The sequence below is a fragment of the Sarcophilus harrisii genome, chromosome X, assembly GCF_902635505.1.
Source record: "Sarcophilus harrisii chromosome X, mSarHar1.11, whole genome shotgun sequence".
In the NCBI taxonomy this organism is placed as follows: domain Eukaryota; kingdom Metazoa; phylum Chordata; class Mammalia; order Dasyuromorphia; family Dasyuridae; genus Sarcophilus; species Sarcophilus harrisii.
In genome coordinates this window covers 37,932,055-37,956,712 of record NC_045432.1, presented here as the reverse complement: position 1 = coordinate 37,956,712, position 24,658 = coordinate 37,932,055, and the positions used below count along the sequence as shown (strand labels likewise).

The 24,658-nt window shown below is 40.0% G+C and overlaps 1 protein-coding gene across 3 annotated transcripts in view; it reads left to right on the top strand.

The window, feature by feature from the left end:
- The window catches only part of GPC3 (glypican 3), a 702,925-nt gene that overhangs the window by 48,549 nt on the left and 629,718 nt on the right, over positions 1–24,658 (top strand). For 2 of the 3 annotated variants that reach the window (XM_031945271.1, XM_003774804.3), the window contains one exon: positions 6,272–6,433. In XM_031945271.1, the coding sequence (XP_031801131.1) occupies positions 6,325–6,433 (109 nt within the window). In that variant the 5' untranslated portion in view covers positions 6,272–6,324. Of the gene's footprint in view, positions 1–6,271; positions 6,434–15,133; positions 17,392–24,658 lie in introns of those variants that run through there. The other variant, XM_023506948.2, reaches the window with a different exon arrangement.

Sequence of the window (24,658 nt, the reverse complement as noted above, 5' to 3'; positions counted from 1 at the left end):
CTTCTCTGTGTCTTCATTTTACAGATGAGGAAACTGAAGCAAACAGGGTTAAGTGACTTGCCTAGGTCCACACACCTAGTGTCTGAGGTCAGATATGAATTCAGATCTTCCTGATGCCAGGCCCTTCACTCTATCCACTGCAGTGCACCTGGCTGTCCAAGTCCAGACTTCATCCAGGCTCTCCATAATTAGGCTCCACTTAAGTGATCTAACTTTAGTTTCCACTATGTCTCAACTTATTACCTCTACAAAGAGACCATTCAATGATTTGATAAACATTTATTAAATGATCTAGAGAAATTGGTCTGGCATGAACTGTTCTGAAACCAGCCAGTAACAGGTCATGCCAGATTGGCTTTATTTCCTTTTAGACAGAGTCAATAGATTACAGAGTTCCTAGATCAGTGGATTTTTATAGGCACAATTTGCCTAGGTTTCTGCAAGGCATTTGATGAAGTCTGTTATGTCAACTTTGTGAATGAGATGGAGAGATGATAATAGACACTTGTATAATTTGGAGAATTCAGAGTTGGTTGAGTGACCAAACCCAAATATTGCTCATTGAAATCTTAGGCTGCTTTGAGAATAATGGTATCTAGAACAAGGAAGGTGATAGTCTTCTTCTAAATATATATGTACTACCATTTCAAAGTCTGATTCTTTTTGTACAGCAAAATAACTGTTTGGACATGTATACTTATATTGTATTTAATTTATACTTTAACATATTTAACATGTATTGGTCAACCTCTCATCTGGGGGAGGGGATAGGGGGAAGGAGGGGAAAAAATTGGAGCAAATGATTTGGTAATTGTCAATGCTGTAAAATTACCCATGCATATAACTTGTAAATAAAAAGCTATAATTAAAATGTGTATGTGTATGTGTATATATATATATATATATATATATATATATATATATATTCTTTCTTTCCTTCCCTTCCCTTCCCTCCCCTTCCCTCTCTTCTTTCCCCTCCCCTCCCCCCCCTTTCCATTTTTTCATTTCTTTTTTTTCCTGTTTGAGGAATCTTGAACTTTCACCAATTTCTGGCCATTTTCTTAGATTAAAAGTTTAGATTTGAGCAATTCTGATAAATTGTATTCCTACTTTTTTTTCTTGACCCATTCTTTAAAAAAAGGCACAGGGAAATGGTGGGTTTTTTGTTATTGTTTTTTTTTTTTTTTTTTACCATTTCTTAAAACAAAGGTACTGAGGAGTGTTTTCCCCTCCTCTATTTGAATATAATAAAAGCTAGTTGTAATTAAAGTATACTTTCCACAAAAAATCATGTTTACAATGTTTGGGGGTTTTGTTTTTGTAAAAAAAAAAATTCATTTTTTTCTTGAATTGGTAGGGATAGTGAAATGATGGGATTTCTATAAGCTTAGAGTAAAAAAGTTATGAAATGCTTTAATATTTCTTTCTGAATTACTATATCAAAATTAAATGAAATTACTTATTTGACTACTCAGGAAGTAACCCACCTGTATGACATAGTGGTAAGAATAGATTAGGATTCAAGAAGCCTTTATCTATGTTCTTGGCTATGCTGTTTATGCTCTGTATGACTTAAGGAAAATTTCTTTGTACCTTAGTTTCTCCCTTGTAAAGTGAGAACTATTAGGCTGTCATTACAGCAAATAGAATGAGGCATTATGGGAAGTAGAAGAGAGTACAGACATGTGGGAGTCTCAACTGCATTGTATAGGGACTTACACACCTTTCACAAAGCTTAGTGTATTTGCCAGTTGGATAGCAAGATGCGAAAGTATTTGGTAGGAACTGGTAGAAAATTGTGTTTATGTCCGTGTGTGTACTTCTGCATGTGCCCAAAGTTATTTCATTTTATTTTTTTTGCATTTAATAGTATATTATTTTTCCAAATACATGCAAAGCTAGTTTTCAATATTCACCTCAGGAAAACTTTGTTTCAAATTTTTCTCCCTTTCTCCCCAACCTTCTCCCTCCCCCATGCAGCAAGTAATCTGACATAGGTTAAACATGTGCAATTCTTTTAAACATATTTCTGTATTCATTATGCTCCAGAAGAAAAATCAGATCAAAAGGGGAAAAACACAAAGGAAAAAAAAGCAAGCAAGCAAACAATAACAAAAAGGTGAGAATTCTATGCTGTGACTCATGCTCAGTTCCCACAGTCCTCTCTCTGGATGCAGATGGCGCCTTCCATCACAAGTCTGTGGGAATTGGCTTGAATCACCTCATTATTGAAAAGAGCCAAGTTTATCACAGTTGATCATCACATAATCTTGTTGCCATGTACAATGATCTTCTGGTTCTGCTCACTTCACTCAGCATCAGTTCGTGTAAGTCTCTCCAGGCTTCTGAAGTCATCGTGCTGATTGTTTCTTATAGAACAATAATATTCCATAACCTTCATATACCATAACTTGTTCAGCCATTCTCCTACTGATGGGCATCTACTCAGTTTCCAATTTCTAGCCACTTCAGAAAGGGCTGCTACAAACATTTTTGCCCATGTGGATCCCTTTTCTTCCTTTATAATCTCTTTGGGATATAAGCCCAATAGAGACACTGGTAGATCAAAGGGTATGCACAGTTCCAAATTACCCTTTAAGAATGCCAACCAACATTATTTTAGATCTAATGAGGATCATAGGCTTAGAATTATAAGATTTCTGAGATCATCTAGCTCAACTCCTTTGTTTTCCATATGAGGACTCCGAGGCTCATGGAGGTGAAGTGGCTTGCTCAAGGCCACAATGGTAGCTATTAAATAGCATAGCATTTGAATCCTGGTCCTCTGTTTGCAGCTTCAGACCTTTTTCTTTTTTGCCCCAGTAAACTTAACATTCATTCCCTTTCATCAGGACTTCTTGAAATATCATTAAACTTTGCAAGTTTATGTAATAAGACCTCAGTGAGCTAGAACTGCCTATGGTTTTCTTTCCCTGTAGAGAATCATAAAGCTTTTCTGTTTAGAGCACATTTAAAATAAGCTTGGAGCTTGTGTAGAAGAGAGTTTAAATTTGATTTTGTATAAATGTCACTGTCTCTAAACCCCAAATGGTATTTTGGCTTCACCCTCTTACACAGTGCTCGGTTAGATTTAGTGACAACTAGCCCCTCTCCTTTTCTTGGCAACAGCTTCCTCCAGGGTAGCTGAATAAATAGGAGAACCCTCTGAGGCAGTATCCCTGATTGAGGACTCTTGTCATCTGAGCCAAAGCAAGAGGAATTTGATTTCTGACTTCAAAAAGTAAAACCTGTCAAAATCCATTTAGAGCAAAGATAACTGAAACAATTGCTCCTACTTACACAGGGGTTGCTTTAATGTCCTTGGTAGAGCAGGCATAAATGTATTGCTTAGCAAATGTTATTGCATGAAGTCATTAAAAAGTATTCCCAAGTAGCATTTGCCAGGAAGGAATTCCCCATTATTCCATTAATCCCGAAGAAGTCATGGCCTCTTTTTCCTGTATTTTTCATTACATTAGATGAGTTGTTCCCATTTTATGGAAGCAGAAATTGAAGCCCAGAGAGGAATGGGCTGTGGTCATATAGTAAGAAGTAGCAAGAGGCTGGAACTGGTCCACGGCATCTCAGTTTTGGAAGAGTCTTTAGAGGCCATCTAGGCCAACCTGTACCTGAACAAGGAACCTGAACACTCATCTTCTTGTGCTAACAGAAATTGAATTGAAGCCATGGCTATCCTATCCAAATACTTGTTTTCCATTCATGCCCCTTGATAATACAGTGCCAGGAGGAAGATAATATTCATGTCTAGAATGTGGCTCCCATGTATGTATTTAGGGCACTACTGTCTTTTCAAACCCCCAAGTTATTTTTAAGTGCCTATTTTATAAAAGGCACTGCTGGGGATGTAAAGACACAGATGAAATAGTGCTTGCCCATAAGGAGCTTACAGTCTCTCTTATAAATTCAAAGATAGTCAGTCTTTCCCCCTTCTCCTACCCCTTATAGTTCCCATAATTTCTATTTCAGATTCCTACTACTCTCCTCCAGAATAATAGTTACCGTTGTTATTCCTTCAATCTCTTAAAAGATAAAATACCTAAGGCAAGCCAAGAAATTATTAGCTGTTCTGCTATTGGCAAAGAAGTGCATCAATTGTTTTGATATTTTCTATCACTGTAATGTAATGCATCTATTCCAGACTTGTCATTTGTTTCTTGAACTTCTCGCATATATAGTTTCTGTCTGCTCAGGTGGTCTGTAGTATATTTTTATGCCAGTATTGCCTTTATTTTGAGCTCCATTGATGCTTATTCAGTGTTTTTTCTTTCAGCAAGTTTCCTGTCAGTGATTCCTGAATTTTCTCATGACTGTCTTTTTAATATGCTATACTAATGCATCCTACCACCATCACCTGTGTTGTTCTAAATAAGGTGGGGGCCAGAGTGAGAATCAGAGGGACAGAGCTCTACTCTTTACCACCTCTTTACCTTGATGTCCTCAGGAAATAATAGTAATAGCAATAATAATGGCTAAATAGTGGTTTAAAATTGATAAATTGATCTTTATCAACTATCTCACCTGATCTTCACAACAGCTCAAGTAAAAGTGGTGATAATAATACTAATATTAGATAATAGCTTTAATTTTTATAGTGTTTGGGGTACTTGAGATGTTATTAACATCATTTTAAAAATGAGAAAGCTGAAGTTCAGTGTGACTATCCCTAAATCTTCTGGGCTTCAGTGTCTCCATCTGTAAAATGAACTCAGCAATAGAATCATAAGATCATAGATTTAATCTTGCAAGGGACCTTCAAGGCCCTTTAGTTCAACCTCTTAATTTTATAGATGAGGAAATTGAGGCTCAAAGATAGTGGCTTGCCCAAGGTCATATTAGTAAGTGACCTTGGGCAAGCCACTATCTGTGAGCCTCAAAATTTGAACATGGGCCCTCTTGACTTGAGGAGGCATAGAGGCACCATTAACCACCTTGCCAGGCTTCCTGCTTGAGCCAGTTGACTTAGATAGTCTCTAAAGTTCTCTTTTCATCTCTTAAATCCTTTGATCCCCACGACCTTTTGGGTTGGGGGGAATCTAGGCAAGAGGGACAAAATTGCTGAGGTTGTTTTGTTTCCTAGTGGTTTGTGCCATTAGCCTGAGGGTGTTGTACAGCAAATGAAGATCTCTGGTTATCTAAGCTTTCTAGTAATTGAGGTTTTACAGTAATTCACCATTGACAGCATCCACCTTCTTTCTAACCGATAAACTTAACAGTAGAGCTGAAGGTACATTTGTGCCTGTGGGATAAAGAGAGAAATCTCATCATGTTTTACAGTTTTGAGATGTCCCAATTCTTCAAGATGCATTAATCAACAAGCATTTATAGAGCATCTCCCATGTTCCTAGTCCTGTGCCAGGCATAGTGGGGCATAGGAAAGAAACAGCAAGGACAAGAACTTGAGATTTCCTTTATTAAACATTTGGATCAGAAAAACTGTGAGGTCTAAGGATGAAACTAATTTTTTTTTTAACTCATACCAATTAAGATGTTACTATTTTTTTTTTTTTGGATATACTTCAGTAGTAGAAATATGAGTCTAAATACAGCATATAAAAGGCAATTAGTTTAATGTTAGTTACTTAAAATGAATGAGTAATAAACATAAATGAGAAACATCAAGGACTAGGGAATAGATACTAATGAATTTGAAAATTGAAGAAATATTTATTAAATACTCTCTGTCTGCAAAGCAATATATTGGCCACTGGGGAGATGCAAGATTTAGATAAGGATGGGAAGAAGAAAATAATCTATTAAGGCCTTTTTATGTTCTGGGTACTATGCTACAAATATTAGTTCATTTTATCCTCTCAACAATTGTGGAAAAGAGGTGCTATTACTAACCCCAATTGAAAGTTAAGGAAACTGAGGCAGAAGGTTAAGTGACTTGCTCACTTAAATATCTGAGTCTGGATTTGAATTCACTTCAACCTGATTTCAGGTCTAGTGCTCTATCTACTGTGTCATCTGACTTCCTCTAATAAAAGGACCCTCCATTCATGAGGGAATAATGCAGAAATATAATAATGTACACTATTTCATGATAAGTGTATAATCGAGGTATACAACAGTGTGCCAGTAGAGTCCAATGGAGAAAGTTATTGCCATATGTGTAATTCAGGAAGGCGCTTCCTGGATGAAGTGGCACTTCCCTATATTACAAAAAGGGTGTCAGTGACTAGGGATATTTGGCTTCTCTTATGTGGCCTACAGCCTACTAAAACCCACCAAAAACTTATTTTTTTTTCAGGTTCAGATTTGCAAGTTTGTGTTTCCAAGGGTCCAACATGTTGTTCACGGAAGATGGAAGAAAAGTATCAAATGTTGGCTCGCTTGAATATGGAACAGCTTCTTCAGTCTGCAAGTGTGGAGCTCAAGTTTGTAATTATTCAGAATGCTGCGGTGTTCCAAGGTGAGTAGTCAGGCTAGAGAGCTAGGTGACTTCATCTTTTGGCCATTTAAATGCTAGCAGTGTGTGTGTGTGTGTGTGTGTGTGTGTGCGTGCGCGTGCATGCATGTGTGCGTGTGTGTGTGTGTGCACGTGCACGCCACACAGCAGAAGCAGCACCTTTATCTGCCTTAGTCTCTGATGTTAAGGTCTTCTGCTGTAGTGTCCTCATGATGGCTCAGACACACTTTCAGTCAAGATTTGCCTAAATTTTAGGAAAGCCAAGTGTTATCAAAGCTCATGGTCCAGATGTGCTCTGCTTGTCTGGGAAGTATTCACTAATCTCCAGGAGGATTAACTGAATGGCAAGGAGGGTGAGGAAGGTTTTTCGCTTTCATTTTTTTCTTCATTTATTTTGCTTTCTCCCTTTTAATGTACAGTCTCTTAAGAAGCGAGGCCACATGATGTAGTGGTTGGTAAGTCAGCCTTGGCATCAGGATAGACTTGAGATAGTACCCTGAGATATTAGTGGGCGATTCAGAGCAGATCACTTAACCTCTCTTTGTTCCAGACAGTTCTCCAAAACTATAAAACGGACAAATTGCTTATCTCCATTGAGAGAGGGAATTCCCAACCTAGGAATTTTCCCACTCCACTGGGGATTTAAGATGAGGAAAGTAACTCAGACCTCTAATTTCAGTCTGGAATGAGATTGTACTGCTTCCTGGAGGTGGTTTTTGGATAGTCTTTAACATACAGCTATTCTCATTTACAAAGTCAGAAAAATTGGCTTACTGGACCCATTCTTTCTTCTTTGGAACTTGGCATCCTGCAAGTCTCTGTTCTTAGTAGCTGCCAAATGTTCTAATTTTGATCTCCATGTTCTCCTGTATGGTCCTTTGTCACTGCTCCCCATGAAGCCCCCATTTGGGGTTGGACTCCAGTTTCCTGTCACCTGTCATATTGCTGTAACCTTCTGCTGGTCTCCCTGCCCCAAGTCTCTCTCCATTCCACTCTGTCTACTCTTTAGCTCTCCAAGTGTTTTTTCCTGCACTGCACATGTGACCACATTATTCCCTTTCATGATAAATCCAATCTTTCCTTATTGCCTCTAGGACAAAATATAAACTTGGAGCATTTCTGGTCTGTCATTAAAGCCTGGCCCCAGACTAATTTATCAGCCTCATTATCCCTTACTCCTTTCACCACATACTATAATCCAGCCAAATTGGCCTAGCTCTGTGTCCCACCTCCATACCTCCATTGGCTGTCCCCTAGGCCTGGAACTTACTCTTTCCTCATCTCTGCCGCTTCCCCTCCCTGGTTTCCTTCAAAACTTAGCTCAAGCTAAGTCCATGAAGCCTTTCTTTCCTAATCTTCCTTTAGTATACTACGTGGTATTTATTTTGTTTGTGTACTGTATATGCATATTTCTGTATTTCTTGTCTTCCCTCAGTAGAATGTAAGCTTTTTAAAGGCGGGGGCTATTTAGTTTTTGTGTAGGACACCAGTACCTAGCATGACACCTGGCACATAGTAAGTCCTTAATAAGTGCCTTTTGAATGAATGAATCATTGCCTAGGTATGACTGATAAAGGTGTGGGTACCCCATCTCTAAAAGGCAGCTGAGTATGGAGTCTTTCTTGCCTCAGAACTTAACTACCACACATGAATCTGTCTACATATTTGCTTCAGTTAACATATATATGGAAAGGTCCAGGATTACCATGAGTACAAAAATCCAGATAATCCCCATGATTCACTAGTAATAAGTTAATGCAAGACTTGATGGGAAGGCCTTTAGCAAAGTTGGTGTTTGTTGAATTGAATCTGATGGATCTCTTGTGGAAGATTTAGAGGGGCACACAGATGGGAATCAGACAACATGAAAAATAGATAGGCTGCAGTCTGTCATACTGGAGCCCACCTAGGTTGATGAGATTATGTACTTGTTGAAGTATAAGTGTTCAGAAAGGTCCTGGATCAGTTTAAAAAAACTGGATCAGTTAGACTGATGTGGTCAAGAAGCAGACAGGTTGGAAAGGATGGGAAAATGGGATAGGTTTGAAGAGGGAAGAAAAGGTTGAGCCAAATTATCTTCTGCCCCAGGGATAACGTTTAGTTGAATTATTCTACTTGTAGTTGGTTCATTTATAAACCGTGTGGTCCTTCAAAAGTTCTCTTAGACTGCTTGGTTGGGGAGAGAAGGTGCAGTGTTTCCTAGAGGCTTTTGTTTGTTTGTTTGTTTGTTTTTTGTGTGTGTGTATAGAAAAAGTTGAAGATTGCCTTTCATCTGATTTTCATAGTGGGTTGTAGTAGAAAGGATCCGCACCTGGGCTGGGACCACCAGGGTTAGAATCCCAGCTTTGCCATTTTCTACCCATGTGACCCTGGCAATGTCAGCTTATTTACTCAGCTATCAGTAACATGGAGCTCAGTCCCTTCCATGTCTAACATTTTCTGCTTGGTGACTACTTATCTGACTTAAACTAAACAGGAAACAACTACTGAATGTTCAAGAATAGATTGTAATTATGAAAGCTAGGTGATGGCTAGTCCTGGAGGCAGGAAGACACAAGTTCAAATTTAGCCTCATGTGCCGTGTAGCTTTGTAATAGCTGGATAAAGCATTTCTGTCCGCCTCACTCTTTAAATATCAATTGGGGATAATAGCACCTACCTAACTCTCCCAGAATTGTTGTGAGGATCAAATGAAACAATATTGATAAAAGTACTTTCACAATGTCTGGCATTTAGTAAGTGCTGCATAATAAGTTGCTATTGTTATTAATTGTCCAAGTGCTTCGTTGCTTGTCCCTTGTTCTCAAAGAGAACCGTGACATCAGGGAGGGAATGCCATGATGTGCAAGTGAATTGGATTTAAGTGAGAGAGGCCGTGTAAGGTCATCTGCCTCACTTTCCCCTCCAGAGCCATCTGGATCCAGTGGCCAGATAGAGATCAGAACGACTGGAGGTGTCCCTGGATGTAATGGGAGACCTTGGCTTTTGTAAACTAAGGTCTTTAACAGGTCTTAGTTTGACTGAGGAAATGCCCATTCAGGGATGAAGGCTAGGGAGCAATTAGGGGAAATGGTCTCCACTTTCACCTAGTTCCCCCAAAATAAAAATAAGTGAATGAATGAATCTGGGAGGGGTGTCAAAGTTCATAGTATAAGAGAGCAATCACTTGCCTCCTTCCTTTTTCCTCTGAATTATACTTTATGCTGAGCATTCATTCTGGGAATCCCTAAAGGCACAAAGAGGTTGCTGAGCCATCACACTGAGGATAATCCTTGTCCCAAATCCCTCATTTCTTCCTAGATCACTGGAACATTGTTGTGGTTCAGTCATGTCTGCTTCTTCATGACCCCATTTGGGGTTTTCTTGGCAAAGAGATTGGAGTGGTTTGCCATTTCCTTCTCCAGCTCATTTTATGGACTAGGAAATGAGGTAAACATGGTGAAATGACTTGCCTAGGATCATAGAGCCAATTAGTGTCTGAGGTCTGATTTGAGCTTGGGCCTCCCTGTCTCTAGATTTGGGGCTTTATTCACAGTGACACCTAGCTGCTCTGGTCGCTAGAATAATCTCCCATATTTGCCTCTTTTGATTTGCCCATCTGAGAGATTTACTATCACTATTTAATATTTCTCTCTGCAACTATTTCACAGAGAAGTATGTTTATCTTGTCTTGGAGTCATAATATCTTTTGAAGTAATTGCTATCCCAATTGGGATGTTTATTTCTTGGTCTCTGGAAAACTGGTCAGTAGATGCTCCTGAATCTGGAAGGGACTTCAGAGGCCAACAACAGCAACAACAACAATCCCATCCTCTTATTTTACAGATGAGGAAACTGAGGCCCTGGAACATTTAGTGACATGTTCAAAGTGATATAGGTAGTAAGTGTCAGAGATGATACCAGAACCTGGATCCACACCCACATTAAGCTGTTGAGGACTTCTGGTAGAGAGAACTTTTGTAGTTAAGTTTTTAAGAGGACTTTTGCCCTTATAAATTGAACTTAGGGTGCCTGGCTACAGTCGCTGGAGTATTTTCTTCCTAATAGTGTTTTGTTAATGATTGGAGCAGTAAAAGAAAGTTGTTTATTTTTATTGTTTGCATCATTTGCTCATTTTCATTTATTTAGATGTGCTTGGTAATATGGGGGGGCAGCCCAGTGTTTCTCTGTTTCTGCTTAATTAATTCTTCTTGGGAAAACTCTGAAAGTAGCAAAATTACCTTTCCTTTTTCCCTTCTTCCCTGTTCTCCAGTACTACTATTTTTTCTATTTTATTTCTCCTTTTTCCCTCCTAAAGCCTGTGATGATTGTCTAACTTATAAACAACCATTTTCCTATTTGGTTGAGGGTGAGCCAGTCTTTTCTCCATTTCCTACTGAGAAGGCAGGCTTCATATGAATAGCTGCCTTATCATGCCTTCCAAGGCACCATGATGCTTAGGCCCTAGCTTGGCCTCTGCCTGCATCTGGGACTTGGCAGCCATTGATGCTGTCATTTCATGTTTTGATTAAATGTGTCCTGGCAATGTTTGTTCTGCTTGATTGACTGCCTTCCATTCTGTGTGACTGCTGAAGGTCATCCTTTCTCTTTAGGTCATTTGGCTCAGGGCAGTTGACCTTGAATGAGGTGGTTTCTTATGACTGGAATGAGTTTTGTAACCTTTGTTATTAGAAACTTGTGTCACTGGTGTAATTTGTCCTGGAACAGATTGCCATCCAGAATAGGACTTTGGAGTTGGGTTTCTTTAACCTGACATTTGATCTGAAACTTCAGGTCTCAATGAGACTGGAATCTCTTTTCAAGGCTATTGTGTGATGGGATTTTCTTGTTGCCAGAGTCCTTGTGGCTGAGCTCTGTTTTTTGTTAAAGTGGACAGTAGCACCTCAGTAAGAGTTCTCAGAGATCCTGTTCAGTACAATCACTGGTGTTTCTTCAGTGCTGGTGCTCTCCTGATCCTTTAGCTCATGACCTTTCTGCCTCCGGCCAAACAAGAATTGTGTTTCCCAGAGCCTTATTGTCCCAGGGATCATGAGCACAGGCCAGAATTCCTGGAGGTTCAGCCTTACTGGAGTTTTGCCACCAGAAATGGTACCAAAACCTACCTAAGAACATTGAAGGGCCTTGAAACCCTACTGCTGCCTAGAGCTTCTGTGTGGACTGGATTCTATTGCTAAGCCTCGATTCTAGATTTCATTCCACTATATGCCCGTGCTACCTGTCGTAACATCCGGATGATATCTTCATAGCCTCCAGTGATCAAAGTTAATTGCTGCTAATATCCAATGGCTAGTGCTTGTTGGAGGGAATAGCAACTGTTGGTGTATCATTCTGTGCAGGTGCTCCAGCATGGTAAATGTGTCTCCTTGGGATGGCTGTGGCTTTCCACATTGAGAATTGTTCCTTGCACAGTTGCAGTTATTTCTTTGTGTGCTTGAAATACTTCTCAGCATGGGATCGTGTGATGATATGCTGGCAGAGCACCTAGAGTTGGGGTTCAACCCTACTAGCTGTGTCATCTGGGGCATTTGACTTCTGTTCTCTGAGCTTCAACTTTTCTCCTATAAGCTGGGGATAATCCCTAGGCTGCCTTCCTCCTCCTGGTTGTGACAGTTGAATAAAATGGATGGGTTAAAACCCATTGACAAGTAATTTACAGATTGGAGAGGGTTCCTGGTCTCCAAACCTTTTTTGGGGAATACCTGTGAGACTCCTGAGGAAGACCAGACAAAGAAAGGCATTATTTTCTCCATCCTTTCACCTGAATTCAAACAGCTACCCTGGGAAGGCGATTCAATTCAACAAACATTAAGTGCCTAGGTGTAAAACTCAAAAAAGATATTTTCAATGCTTCGTGGAACTTGCAATTCCCTCTCCCCTGCCTCTGTCTCTCTGTCTCCTGTTTCTCTCGCTGGCTGGCTGGCTGGGTGTGTGTGTGTGTGTGTGTGTGTGTGTGTGTGTGTGTATGTGTGTGTGTGTGTGTATAGCTATAGTACATTCCCTCAATGACTGTACCATGAAACACAGAACATGGTAAGTATGTAGAACACAATCAGCATACCACACAAGTTATGAGAGGTAAAAAAAAATCATTTATGGCTTAGGAAGAATTTTGTGCAGTTTTGTAGAGGAATTTAAGCTGAGGCTTTGAAATCCTATCCATTTTAAATGTGGAGATATGGGTGAAGGACAATTCCAAGCCTACGACATGATGGTAGCTACTGTTCAGAGCAGAACATGGTGGGGGAAGGGGTTTTATGGCAGCTGACATCAAGGGGCTTAGTTTGGTTGGAGCACAGTATGGAGGAGGGAGCGTTGTTTGATCCCCGTAGGATTCTTCATGACTCCACACACCCTACTGTCTATGGGACTTTAATGGCAAAGATACTTGAAGTGGTTTGCATTTTCTTTCTCCAATGACAAACAGAGGTTAAGTATCACCCAGGATCACACAACTAGTACACGTCTGAGGCTGGTTTTGAACTCAGAGTCTTTCTGACTGCAAGCCCAGGGCTCTATCCACTGAGTCACTTAGGTGCCTCCTAGATTTTACACACCTCCTCAGAGCTGGAAATGAATCAGCTCTGAAGAAGGGAGGAGGATGAGAAAAATGAGGTTGGTGTCAGACCGTTGAAGTTGTTGAAGGTCGGGACAACTAGTTTACAGCTTACTTGGCAGGTAGCACCGGCATAAAGAAAGAACAATATACAAAGAAAGAGTTACCAGGAATCCCCAGAGAAAGAAACCGGGACTAAAATGATAATTAGCTCATAGATCTAGGGTTCAAGGAGAACTCTGAGGCTGCCTAGTCCAGCTCTCAGGGCCTCTGAATTCAGTCAGCTTTTTTTTCTATTATACAGTGAAGGAGCTGGGAAAGGAGTGATTAGGAGAGGTAAGGAGGATACTGGAAGAGGAGAGTGCCTCTGAAGTTGAAGGAGAGAGTGTTAAGGGAGGAAGAGGTTGGAAGTGATGAGTTCTATGGAGAAGTTGAGTAGGATAGAAAGATTGAGGAAAAGACTGTTGATTTGATAATAAAAGAGATTGGTGATCCTTGGAAAGCAGTTTCAGTAGCAGCATAGGGACAGAAATCAGATTGTTAAGGGATTGAGTAGGTAAAAAAAAAGGTCATAGAAGCATCGGGTATAGATTTGCTATACATGGGGGAGCAGGAGTTTGGTGTACATCAAGGCAAATTTAAAAAATAATGATGGAAGGGAGGATACTTAAACATGTTTTTGTAGGTAGATGATGAAGTCAACGGAGAAAAAATTGAAAATGCACCAGAGAGAAATGATTGTAGAAATAGAGAGAAGGATTTAAGGGAAAACTTAGTCTTTTGGCAAAAAGTAAACATGTTTTCCTCAGTGAAGCCCCTGACGTTTTGAAGTGTAGAAGATGAGAATCAAGGGAGTTCATACTGGCTGGTCTTGATATCAGTTAAAACAGAGGCAAGGTCATCTTCTGTGATTGTGGGTAATTAGATAGGGGATCAATAAGTGTTAAATATGATTGCCTCAGGGCCCAGTTGATAGTTTTATAGTTTAAACTTATAATGGATGAAATCAGTGACTTTCCCCAGCCATTTCCAGGAGCAGGAGGGAATGGTGGGGGTATTCTAAGGTTGAGGATTAGTAGATGGGGAATGACTGAGGAATTTGGATTGAGGGATTTTAGGGTGATAACAAATCCTGTGGTGTCAACTGATGGATCAAGACTGGGTAGACAGAGAAATTGAAGCTTGAGTACAAGAGTCGGTTTGGAATCTAGGGGAGGGGTTGAGGAGTTAGAGCTAATGATGAGGATAAAATTTACTTTTAATTACAGAATCGGCAGAGTGTTAGAGTTGGAGATTTGGACATTATCTAATCTAGCCCTCTCATTTTACAGCAGAGGAAACTGGGTCCCAGAGCAGAACAGAGACTTGTGCTACTTAATATAATAAATGGTAGAGTCGGAATTCAAACTGAAGCCTTCTGTCTCCAAATCTAGTACGATGGGCATTCAGAAGCGAAATGGAACAACATATTGTGGTTAGAGAGGAGCATTTCCAGGCCTACCATCTTGGAGGAGGAAAGGCAAAGTGATTCAGTGGAAAGAGCTCTGGATCCTGGGTTCTATTCCTAGCCTCTGTCGCTTACTACCTGGGTGATCTTGGAAAAGTCATTTCCCCTCTCACTTTCCTCATGGGGGACAGTTTGGACTAGAATGATCTCAGTTCATTTTCAGTTCTAAATCTAATCTATGATATCCATTGTAGAGCATTCCAGGATTTGTGATGTTCCTCAAAGGAGAATTAGGTTTCAGTTAAAAAGCAAGCATGTAAAAGGAGTGCTCTGAAGAGTTTTTGGAAGCATGTTTAGAGCATGAGAGGAATAGGAATGCAGAAGTCACAATGCACTGGGCTAGAATAGGTTAGAGGAGGAACAGAGTTAATCTAGGTAGAAGTTAATCTAGAAGAGAACCAGAAGGTAATGATGGATTCAGAACAAAACTGGATAATAGAGATTAATGAATGAGTAGATTGGGAGGCTAACAAGGGGTGTTGCCAAGTAGTTGGTATTCAGTTAATGGAAAAATTTGGGAATAGGTATTTTGTTTAAATTGCCATTTAAGTGTCTGTATGAGTGGATATTGCCATAGCAGAATGTGCCCTGTCAAGATTCTACCAGTCCCGAAGTTCTAACTGGAATATTTGTATGACTTCAGGTTGCCGTGGTAGAGTGTGCCCTCAGCTGATCATCTTTCCATTGTCTGGATGGTAGGAGTAAGGCCTCCAACAGGGGTGGACATGAAAGAACAGGACCACTCTCAGCGTCCGCCACGCTTCCGCGGTGGTATGAGGCGCTTTCAGGGGGGAGAGCGCGAGCATCTAGTAAGAAGAGGGGAAAGAGGAGCTGGATCACGACGGGGTTTCTGTCCTAGGATGCCCCAGTTCCAACATGATACTCTCCATTTTGGCAGTGGAAGGAGCAGAGGTGAAAGAGTGATAGCGCACTCGGTGAACTTTGTTAGATTATCTCGTTCTTTCCCAAATACTGCTCATTTATCCGAGGCTTTTATGAGGGACGATGGGGCCAGAGCCATGCCAATGCCCTATCCTTGGTGGCCTCATCCCTTCTCTGATGAAATCTATGGACCTACGATGGGGCCTGGAGAGGGGAGAGGTAGAATGGTGGGCCATCCAAACAGGTTTCAGGGCTTTCATGGTGGTCCTCGTGGAGCTCCACGTGGGGTAGGAAATGGAAAAGGTAGAAAACTTGCCCAGATGAACAGGCCTGGGGCCTTTCCTGACTTATTCCATCTTGTTGATCATGGAGATATGAGAGGTAGAGGAACTACCCATTTCAGAAGGGCTCTTACCTTCTCCTTTGGTCTTCCTGAGGGTATGACTGGGGTAGGAGATTCAAGAGGAAGTGCAGATCCCAGAAGGTCTAGGGCTTTCCGTAATGGTCCCCGTGGAGCTGCAGTTGGACGAGGAAATCCCAGATTCAGACCAAATCCCCAACCTATGGGGACCTTCCCTGATGGTTTATCTCGTGGAGCCATGGGTGGACCAGGAGAAGGAAGAGTGAAAGTAAATATTCAGTCCAGGAGATGTTGGTTTTTCCGTGATTCTTTCCATAGAGCTGTATTTGGGGTAAGCAATAGAAGATCTAAAATAACTGGCTATCCTGGGAGCTCTTGCAATTACCCTGATAGTTTTCAGGGAGCTATGGGTAGGCCAACAGATGAAAGACTGAGAGGAAGTGACCATTTCAGAAGGTCATGGGCTTTCCCTGATGTGACTATGATTACTACACATATAGAGCGAAGAGTTAGAAGAGGTACCTTGTTCAGAGGGCCTCAGGCCTTCCCTGATGCTTTTCGTGGAGGCATGTTTGGGAGAGGAAATGGAAGAGTTAGGGGAGCTGCCTATCCCAGAGTGCATCAAGTCTTTTCTGATGCTGTTCGTGGAAGAGTAATTGGGAGAGGAGATGGAAGAGTAATTGGGAGAGGAGATGGAAGAGTAATTGGGAGAGGAGGTGGAAGAGTAATTGGGAGAGGAGGTGGAAGAGTAATTGGGAGAGGAGATGGAAGAGTAATTGGGAGAGGAGATGGAAGAGTAATTGGGAGAGGAAATGGAAGAGTAATTGGGAGAGGAGGTGGAAGACCTATGGTACCTGGTTACCCCAGGAGGTTTCGGAACTTCCATAATGTTGTCCATGGAACAGGAGATGGAAGACTTAGAATAATTGATCACATCAGGATGTCTCAGGCTATCCCTCAAGGGTTCCCAGGACCCTTGGTTGGGGCAAGAGATGGAAGAGCTTTAGTAAGCACTTACCAGAGGGACTATCAACCTTTCCTGGATTGGTCTCCATGGAGCTGTAATTGGGCCTGGCATCAGAATGGCTAGAGTGTCAGGCCATTTCAGAGGTTCTCAGTCCTTCAGTGATGATTTCTATGCAGCTATATTTAGACTAGGAGATAAAATGATCCATGGCCCATCTGATGTAATTTTAGGCCTTCCTTAATAGTTTACTTAAAGTTATGATTGAGACAAGAGATGGAAGAACATGATAAGTGGCCCATCTCTTTGGATCTTGGGCCCTCTCTGAAAATTTCTTTCAAGTTTTAGAGGAGGAAATAGAATAGTTTGAATGTTGCTCTATTCCAGATCCCAAAACTTTCCCAAAGGCCTCAGAATGGTGGGGTAAAACTGGAAGGGTTAGGGAGTATCACCTTTCCCAGTTGCTTTCAGTCCTCAAACACTATTCTTTTAAGTGGCTTAAAGCTCACTGAAACAGTTTATGTTGGGCTTCCAGCATTGGGGGCTCTAGAGGATCATCCTCTCAAATCTTGTTCTGAGCTGTTTTTTTTCAGGTTCCCACTCATGGAGTGCATGTTTTTTAGCTTAAATGTTTATGTTTTATGCAATATCTAAGAATAAAGATGTTTTCTGCTCTATTGGAATTTTATTACTTGTTTCCATAATTGGGAATGACATTTTGGTTGGGAATGGGGAGTCAACCTTCTCACTGATTCCATTACTGTTAGAGGACAGCTCTCTGACTGTCAGCAGTCCAATGACCCCACCAAGACTGAAGACCCGGGATCTTTTTTGACTTTTGCTTCATCTAGACAGGTCACAGAAAACCTGTGCATAAATAAGTAGGACCACACACAGTTGATGGCAATTCACAAAAGAGGGCTTCTCTTCCCCAGAAGTGAAGCTGAAAAGTTGGATACTGGTGATCTCCCTCCCTGAAGCATCCTAAATCCTTCTCTGGCCTATTATGGGCTCTTTATAAACAGTGCTTGTAATATCAGGTGGTTGACCCCTTAGTCTTGGCAGAAAGACATCTCCTGGGGCTTCTTTGAGGAACCTCCAAGTAGCTGATACTGTTTGTGTTGAAAGGATGGATACATTCAACTCCTCTCCATCCAAGGAGGGCAAAAACAAAGTCAAGAAATTTGCCTCTTTCTTTTCTCCCCTTTGTCTTTCCATCTACCCTTCATAATTTTGAAACAGATTTTTTTCGTCTGGCTTGCCCTCCCACCACTACCAGCCTCTTAATAAATTTGGCCAAGGTTAGTATATAAGCAAAGAATAACTCCTCGAGACAATTATGGTTAAAATAACTTTAGGCACTTTAATCAAGCAAAGCCTTTTGTCTCGCTCTCCACCCTTTTCACAGTTAATACGTGATTAAATAATGACTTCAATGTTGAGGAACACGTTTTTGAGATTAAATCATTTATTAATTTAGATTTAAAAAAATAATACAAGTTTTTAAGGCTTCAAGTTATATTCTCCATCTTTCTTTCCACTCCTTCTGGTCCACACCCCCTCCCCACACTGGCTTGTTAGCCCTCTTGTTTTTTCATGTTTCTCTGCATGGGTCTCACTAGACCTGAGCCTTGTTAAGGTCCAGGACATAAACTGATGTTATTGTGACATAGCCTTTTCTTCTTGGAAAATAATCCACAGGAGGGAATAATTACATTGACTTTTAATAAGAACTTAACTCATTTATTACAGCTAAATGTAACAACATTAAGCCAAATAGAAGAAATTTGGGAACACATACTATGAACATGAGGTAAAGTTACATATCCTCAAAAAATGTAAATTATTAATCAAACCACTCAGCTGTACAGTAAAGCTCTAGTAATCCCATTATAAAAGAATGAATTTCTCATCAGTGTCCAGAAGATGGTGAGTTTAATTAGTTCATTTTGATGGCTTCCTGACTCAGGAAAATATCTTTGGTTACCAACTTTAAAAATGGGAAAGCCCTTTTTAAATGGAAAGAATTTGAGAAAAGGAAGAGAAGTCAGAAAAAGGAGGCAGAGGAATGGTAAAAAAGGAAGATAATTCTAAAACAGGACATGAGCTGGGAAAGGGATCTTGGAGCTTCCTCCTCTAGTCAAACCCCTTTATTTTACAAAGGAGGGAACTAAAAAAGGTCATCCATGGAATACAACTTGTCCAGAGTCGCATGGCTTAGGAGAGGAGAATGTTCCAGTAAAACAGGTGTGAACAGTAGTGTCCTGAGTAAGATGAGGACCAATTACATGACTTAATAATTAAGTTTGGGGTGGGGTGATGAACCTCTTTAAGGAAAAAAAAAAGTTTTCTAAACTTAATGCCTTTGGATATACATTATACTAATTTCAAGTCATTCTTCTTTTCCTTAAAGTAGGTTTTTTCTTATCAAAGTTGACCCAGGTACCACATGAAGCTGAAAGTAATAAAAACATATTGAACAAAATTGTAAGTCTGACTTTTTACCCATTTGATTATGTCTTACCTTCCAGTTGGTGAGGTTTTATCCTCTATCTACAGTGTGGTTTTGTTGTCTCTCTTCCAACCGGGGAGAAGGATTTTGTGCTTCTAAGACCTTTCCAGCCAGGTGAACATCTGTATTGGAGCCTCGACATTGGCAACCTATAAGATGGCTTAAAAAGTTGGCTTGCCACCATTTTCTTTCCTCCAGAAAATATATCCTGCTCATCCAGCCTCTGCAGAGGGAGGCTCAAGCAGCACTGGGTAGAATCCTGCCTGAATTCAATGCCATGTTATTCCTTGTATTCATTTTTGGATAAATGCTCGTAGCACCTAACATGGCACTGAACACACAATAGGATAGACTTGAGAGTTGAAAAAGGACCTAAGAGATCATCTCTTCTCATTTTCTCCTTTTAAAGATGGAAAAACTTGAGGTCCAGAGAGGTCAAATTATTTTTTTAATCACACAGGTACTACTAAGTAGTAGAGCTGAAATTTGACCCAGGTCTTCTGGCTTCAAATCTAGCATCAGTTTTATTAATGCTAATGATTTCCTAGTAGGAGGCAAAGTAGAGGAAGAGGATTGTAGTCTTCCCATGATATACTAGTACAGCAACATTTCCTAACACCTCATAAAAGATAACACATACACACACTGTCTTTAGAGTTCATTTTAATACTCTTCAGTTTGACATCTACAGGGTTTTGCTGGTCTGACCAATGCCGTTTGGCCAGATGGTATTATTTTGCACCGAATTTAATTTCTTCCTGCCAAAGCTTTAGACTTCTTTTCACTGATAAAGATCAGGGGAAATTGTCTGGCATTTACAAATCCCATCCAGGCGTATCTGTTACAATGCTCACTTAGCAAAGTTTATTAGATTATTAGGGTTTTAAAACCCTTGGGCTTCTTCATTATTGAAGTTAAAAAACACACACATCCCCAAACATCTTCAACAAATTTAAGTGGTATAATTAGACACTGGACTTGTCTTACAGGCATTTTAGAATTATGAAAATGATTTAAATAGCATTTGGTTCCTGAGGGACTGGCCGAGTTTGACAGTGATACAATCCAAAGGAGTTATGAATGGAATGGAATTTAGATACTTTCTGTCTGCTTAGGGTAGAGAGAGTTTAAAAATTATTTTGTAACTGAAATAAGTTTGCTATGGTTAATTAAGAAGTGATCCACATAGGTAATTATCTACACCATACCACACTGCATCTCATTGCTCCCTTTTTAGTTGCTATAGTCCAAGAGTAGTTAGAATCAGAACTGGAGCTTGGGATCATGGCTTGAGGAAAGAAACAGTCATACCTTTCCCTCACAGTTAATTTCATGCTTGTGGAAGTCCCTGATGGAAAAGTATCCTCAAATTCTTAAATAATCTTTTTTAGGTTTTGAAGGATTTTTATTTGTTAAATACTACTGTATTTAATTTTTCCAAACACATGTAAAGGTAGTTTTCAATATTCATCTTTGTAAAACTTTTGTGGTCTAAGTTTTCTGTCTCTTCTCCTCCCCAAGACAGCAAGCAATCTGATATAGGTTAAATATGTGCAATTCTTTTATTTGTATTTCCATATTTGTCACATTGTGCAAGAAAAATCAAAAGGGCGAAAACCATGAGAGAGAAAAAGCCTAACAAACAAAAATGGAAAAATACTATGCTTTTGTCCACATTCAGTCTCCATAGTTTTCTCTCTGGATGTGATTGGCTTTTCTATCTCAAGTCTATTAAATAGCCTTTATTAACAGTATCTGAGTAATACAAGAAATAAGATAGTACTTTTGCGATGCTGTGAACAATTTTCAAAATTTTTGCACACAGCAACTTCAGGAATTTCACATGATGTGATACTGACTGTCTGATTCTAACTTATGATCCACAGTATGACTATAATACTACACAGCATAGAAGATGCTGAAATGTCAAAGACAAAGCCAAGCAAAAAAATAAATGTTTTGTTTAAATTAACGTCCACCAGTGAGTTCTCCAGCTCTAATTTTACTACATGCTATTTTTACTAATGCCAAAGTTTCCTATTATTATGAGGAGTGGTGGTCTACTGAGCAAATGAGTAACAGACCTAAGATTGCAGGAGGCATGTTTAACTTAGTTGAGAAAACAAGTTGTCTTCAAGGACTTCAGCAAACTCATTAATTAGGTGCATGTAAATAATGCTAGTTTCCAGTGGATTATTTGCTCATTAAGACAAACCTAGCAAGACATCCTCTTGCAACCACTTTAGCCATTGGTTTAAATTCGTGTAGGTGTTGATAACAGTAAAGCTACATTTTAAAAAATAGTCTATATTCTGCACTTCATTGAGATAACCTTTTGCTAAAATTAGTTCAAATTAGGGCGGCTTGAATTGATTGCATGAGTTGACTCCTGACAGGTAAGAAAGGTAGCTTTTTGGGACAACTTGCAAGGTAAGTCACAGAGTGCTTATTGAATGCTCACCCCACACACATACTCCTTGAGTGCCCATGAACAAGTGCAGTAACCTATTGGCTTCTGAGTCAGTACCTCAAGTCTTTTCAGTTTGATTTCTTCTGAGTGAAAAATATTCATTGAATCCAAAGCATTACTTTTATAAATTTATTTATAAATGTTTATAAATATAACAATTTGAATTGAAACTGAATTATCATCACTGATTTCTTCAGAAAATGTCAGAGCAACTGTTATTTCTGAACATTGTCTTAGGATACAGTTGGTTCTGCTATAACACGTGTTTCAGAAACTCAAATTTGTTCCACTTATTGACATAGGGGAGTATGAAGCGAATTTTGAATTTGCTTCTGTTCAGTGTCTTCTGGGAAAAAGAACGAGAATGCAGAAAATTGTGCCATTTCACAGTAACCCACAAACTGTAACCCTTCTGACACTTAGTTCCACAAGCAAATTTCAGGTCTTTGTCAAGGTAAAATGCCCTATTTAATATTTATCTTCTGGTATAAGAGGCGCTGTAAGCTGAGACAGTCTTGTCCTCACCATCCCACTCCTTTCTGCAATGGCTTTTGGCCCTATGGCCCCAGGCCTGGACCAGTGGTCTGTTCAACTGGGTTCTTGAAGCCTGGGGCTTCTGACACTGTCTATTGTATGTAGCACTTATGTGTTTCTTAACCATTTAACATGTATAAAATTGTGCTACTGTTTTTGGTTTGAGTTCTATTTTTGGTCTTTTTTTGTTTTTAATCTCAAAAATTGTACTTTATTTTGAAGTATTTGATATAACAACCTAAAATATTTGCATAAATTCATGTCCAAATTTATTCAGCCTGATAGTCAACTGATGAAAGTTTTTTAGCTTATGTCCCTAATTCCATTTTCCTCATAAGTTTTGTGGTTTTTATTGCATGAATTGTAGCACTATTCTTTTTTGGGGGGAACACATATGTCTCATAACAGTCAAATAGCTTGTACTTGTAATCTTATCCATTTGTGGGGTCCCTTTTGAAACTGAGGCCTTTTGACTTTCCAAAGAGGTAGAGTTATTTTATTCTTTCTCCCTTCCCCCCTCCAATTATTTTCAGATGGACATCAGAATAGCCGGTTAATTTATAGGGTACGAGACTGCACTCAATTTGAATGCTGTTATAACTTTCACTGTCAGAGGAGATGACCCTAAAGCCCCTCTCTGGACCTTGTCATCAATTGAGACCAACAAAAATTTGATGCCGCGAATGTGGTCTTAATTATGTAGTCTTGTAATTCAGAAAGTATGTGTGTGGGTCATGGTACAGAGGACGTGTTCAAGTCTTATGATGAGTGGATTGAACCAAGAAGGTAGGAGACCGTCGGGTCACTGACAGAGATGGAGCTAGAGCGTCCATTGCAGATAGGGCATTCCAAGAGCTCACTTCTTGCCCCTTCCCCCCATTAGCCAAGTCTCTAACCCCTGGGCTGCCACCAGCCTTTATTTCATGACCATGCTACCTTTTCCCCTATTTACATTCCCACTGGAGTGGGTTGGATTTTATCTTATTTACTGACCAGTCTAGCCCTCTGGCTCCAAACTCCCTTCTATAAATGTGGGATCAGCTAGGAGAATCAGCAGCAAAGACAGTTGAGGACAATTTGCTTTTCCCTCCTCCCCATGGTAAACATGATCCTAATCCTCCTTTTGTTACTATTTTCCTCTTTCTTTCCACTGTGCCATCTGGAATTTTCTTTTTCTGGTTTAATAGAAAGGTAAGTGATTTTATAATCGGGGCCTGGGGTCATACTGTGGCTCTGTCACTACCTGGTGGGTCCTAAACGACTTATTTCATCTCTATTCCTCAGTTTCATCATTTGTAAAATGAGGTTGGAGTAAATGAGAGCTAAAGTCCTTTCCAGCTCTAAATCTATGCTTCTCAACCTTTTCCTCCCACGTTCTTTTCATCATCTGGTGTTTTCTGAAATTTAGTCCTATTTCTAAGATGTCACATATCTTGACGTTCCTTCCAAGACTGACTGTTTCATTTGTCACGCCCCTTGTCATACAGGACTGGAAGGAGGAGTTGGCATAGTCTTCTGTACCCCATCCCCATCCCCCCCCCCAATCCTGTGTCACTTTTAAACTTCTTCTCTGTCACTATCCCTCATCTCATTTAGAGCACAGCTTCTTAAACTTTTCCCACCCACGACCCCTTTTCGCCTAAGAAAAATGGTATACAGATATAAAACACAAGTATGCAAATGAAACATTCACCAATAATAAATCATAATTTTGATATCCCTACATTTGATTATGGGACACCCCACATGGCATCATGATCCACAGTTTAAGAAGCTGAGATGATCCAGAATCATTCTCTGGATCTTGGAACTTGGGTCACTTCCATTTTTACAGAATATACAATATCTGACTGAAATAATTTCGACTCCAGGCCAGCCTTTAAACACTCTGGCCTCCCTTTTTCCCAGTGTCTCCAGTTCTCATGATCTCTGTCTCCAGTCTTCCTAAGCCATGTGCAGAAAGAGTGGTTATATCTTAGAAATACCTCCCCCATCCATCATGATTGTCTCCAAATCAACTGAATTAGGCCTCACGGGCTTGAATTTTTGCTTTTGACTGGCCACTCACCTTGAGCATGAGGTTAGAGGTTTTAGAGCTGGAAGAAGGGATTGTAGAGATTGTCTACTGCAATTCTTCATTTTACAAGGGGCAGGAAGAAGCCCCAAACTAGACTTGTCCAAAGTCACCCAAGTAACAGATCCAATATTTAAAGCTAGTTTCCATGCCTTAGTTTGCTCTTTTGTGAAATGAGGGCTGTCAAACCATATGGTCTCTTCTAGCTCCGAAAATTCTATACTTTCTGTGAATCCAGTGACTTCCTGTTTGTCTCGAGAACCTCAGGCCCCATAGCTATCGGCCTAAAGAGGAGAAGGTGATGAATCTGAACTGTTTCCTTAGTGTCATATAAACCAAAGGCCACAATTTTGAATCCTATCAGACTTGTG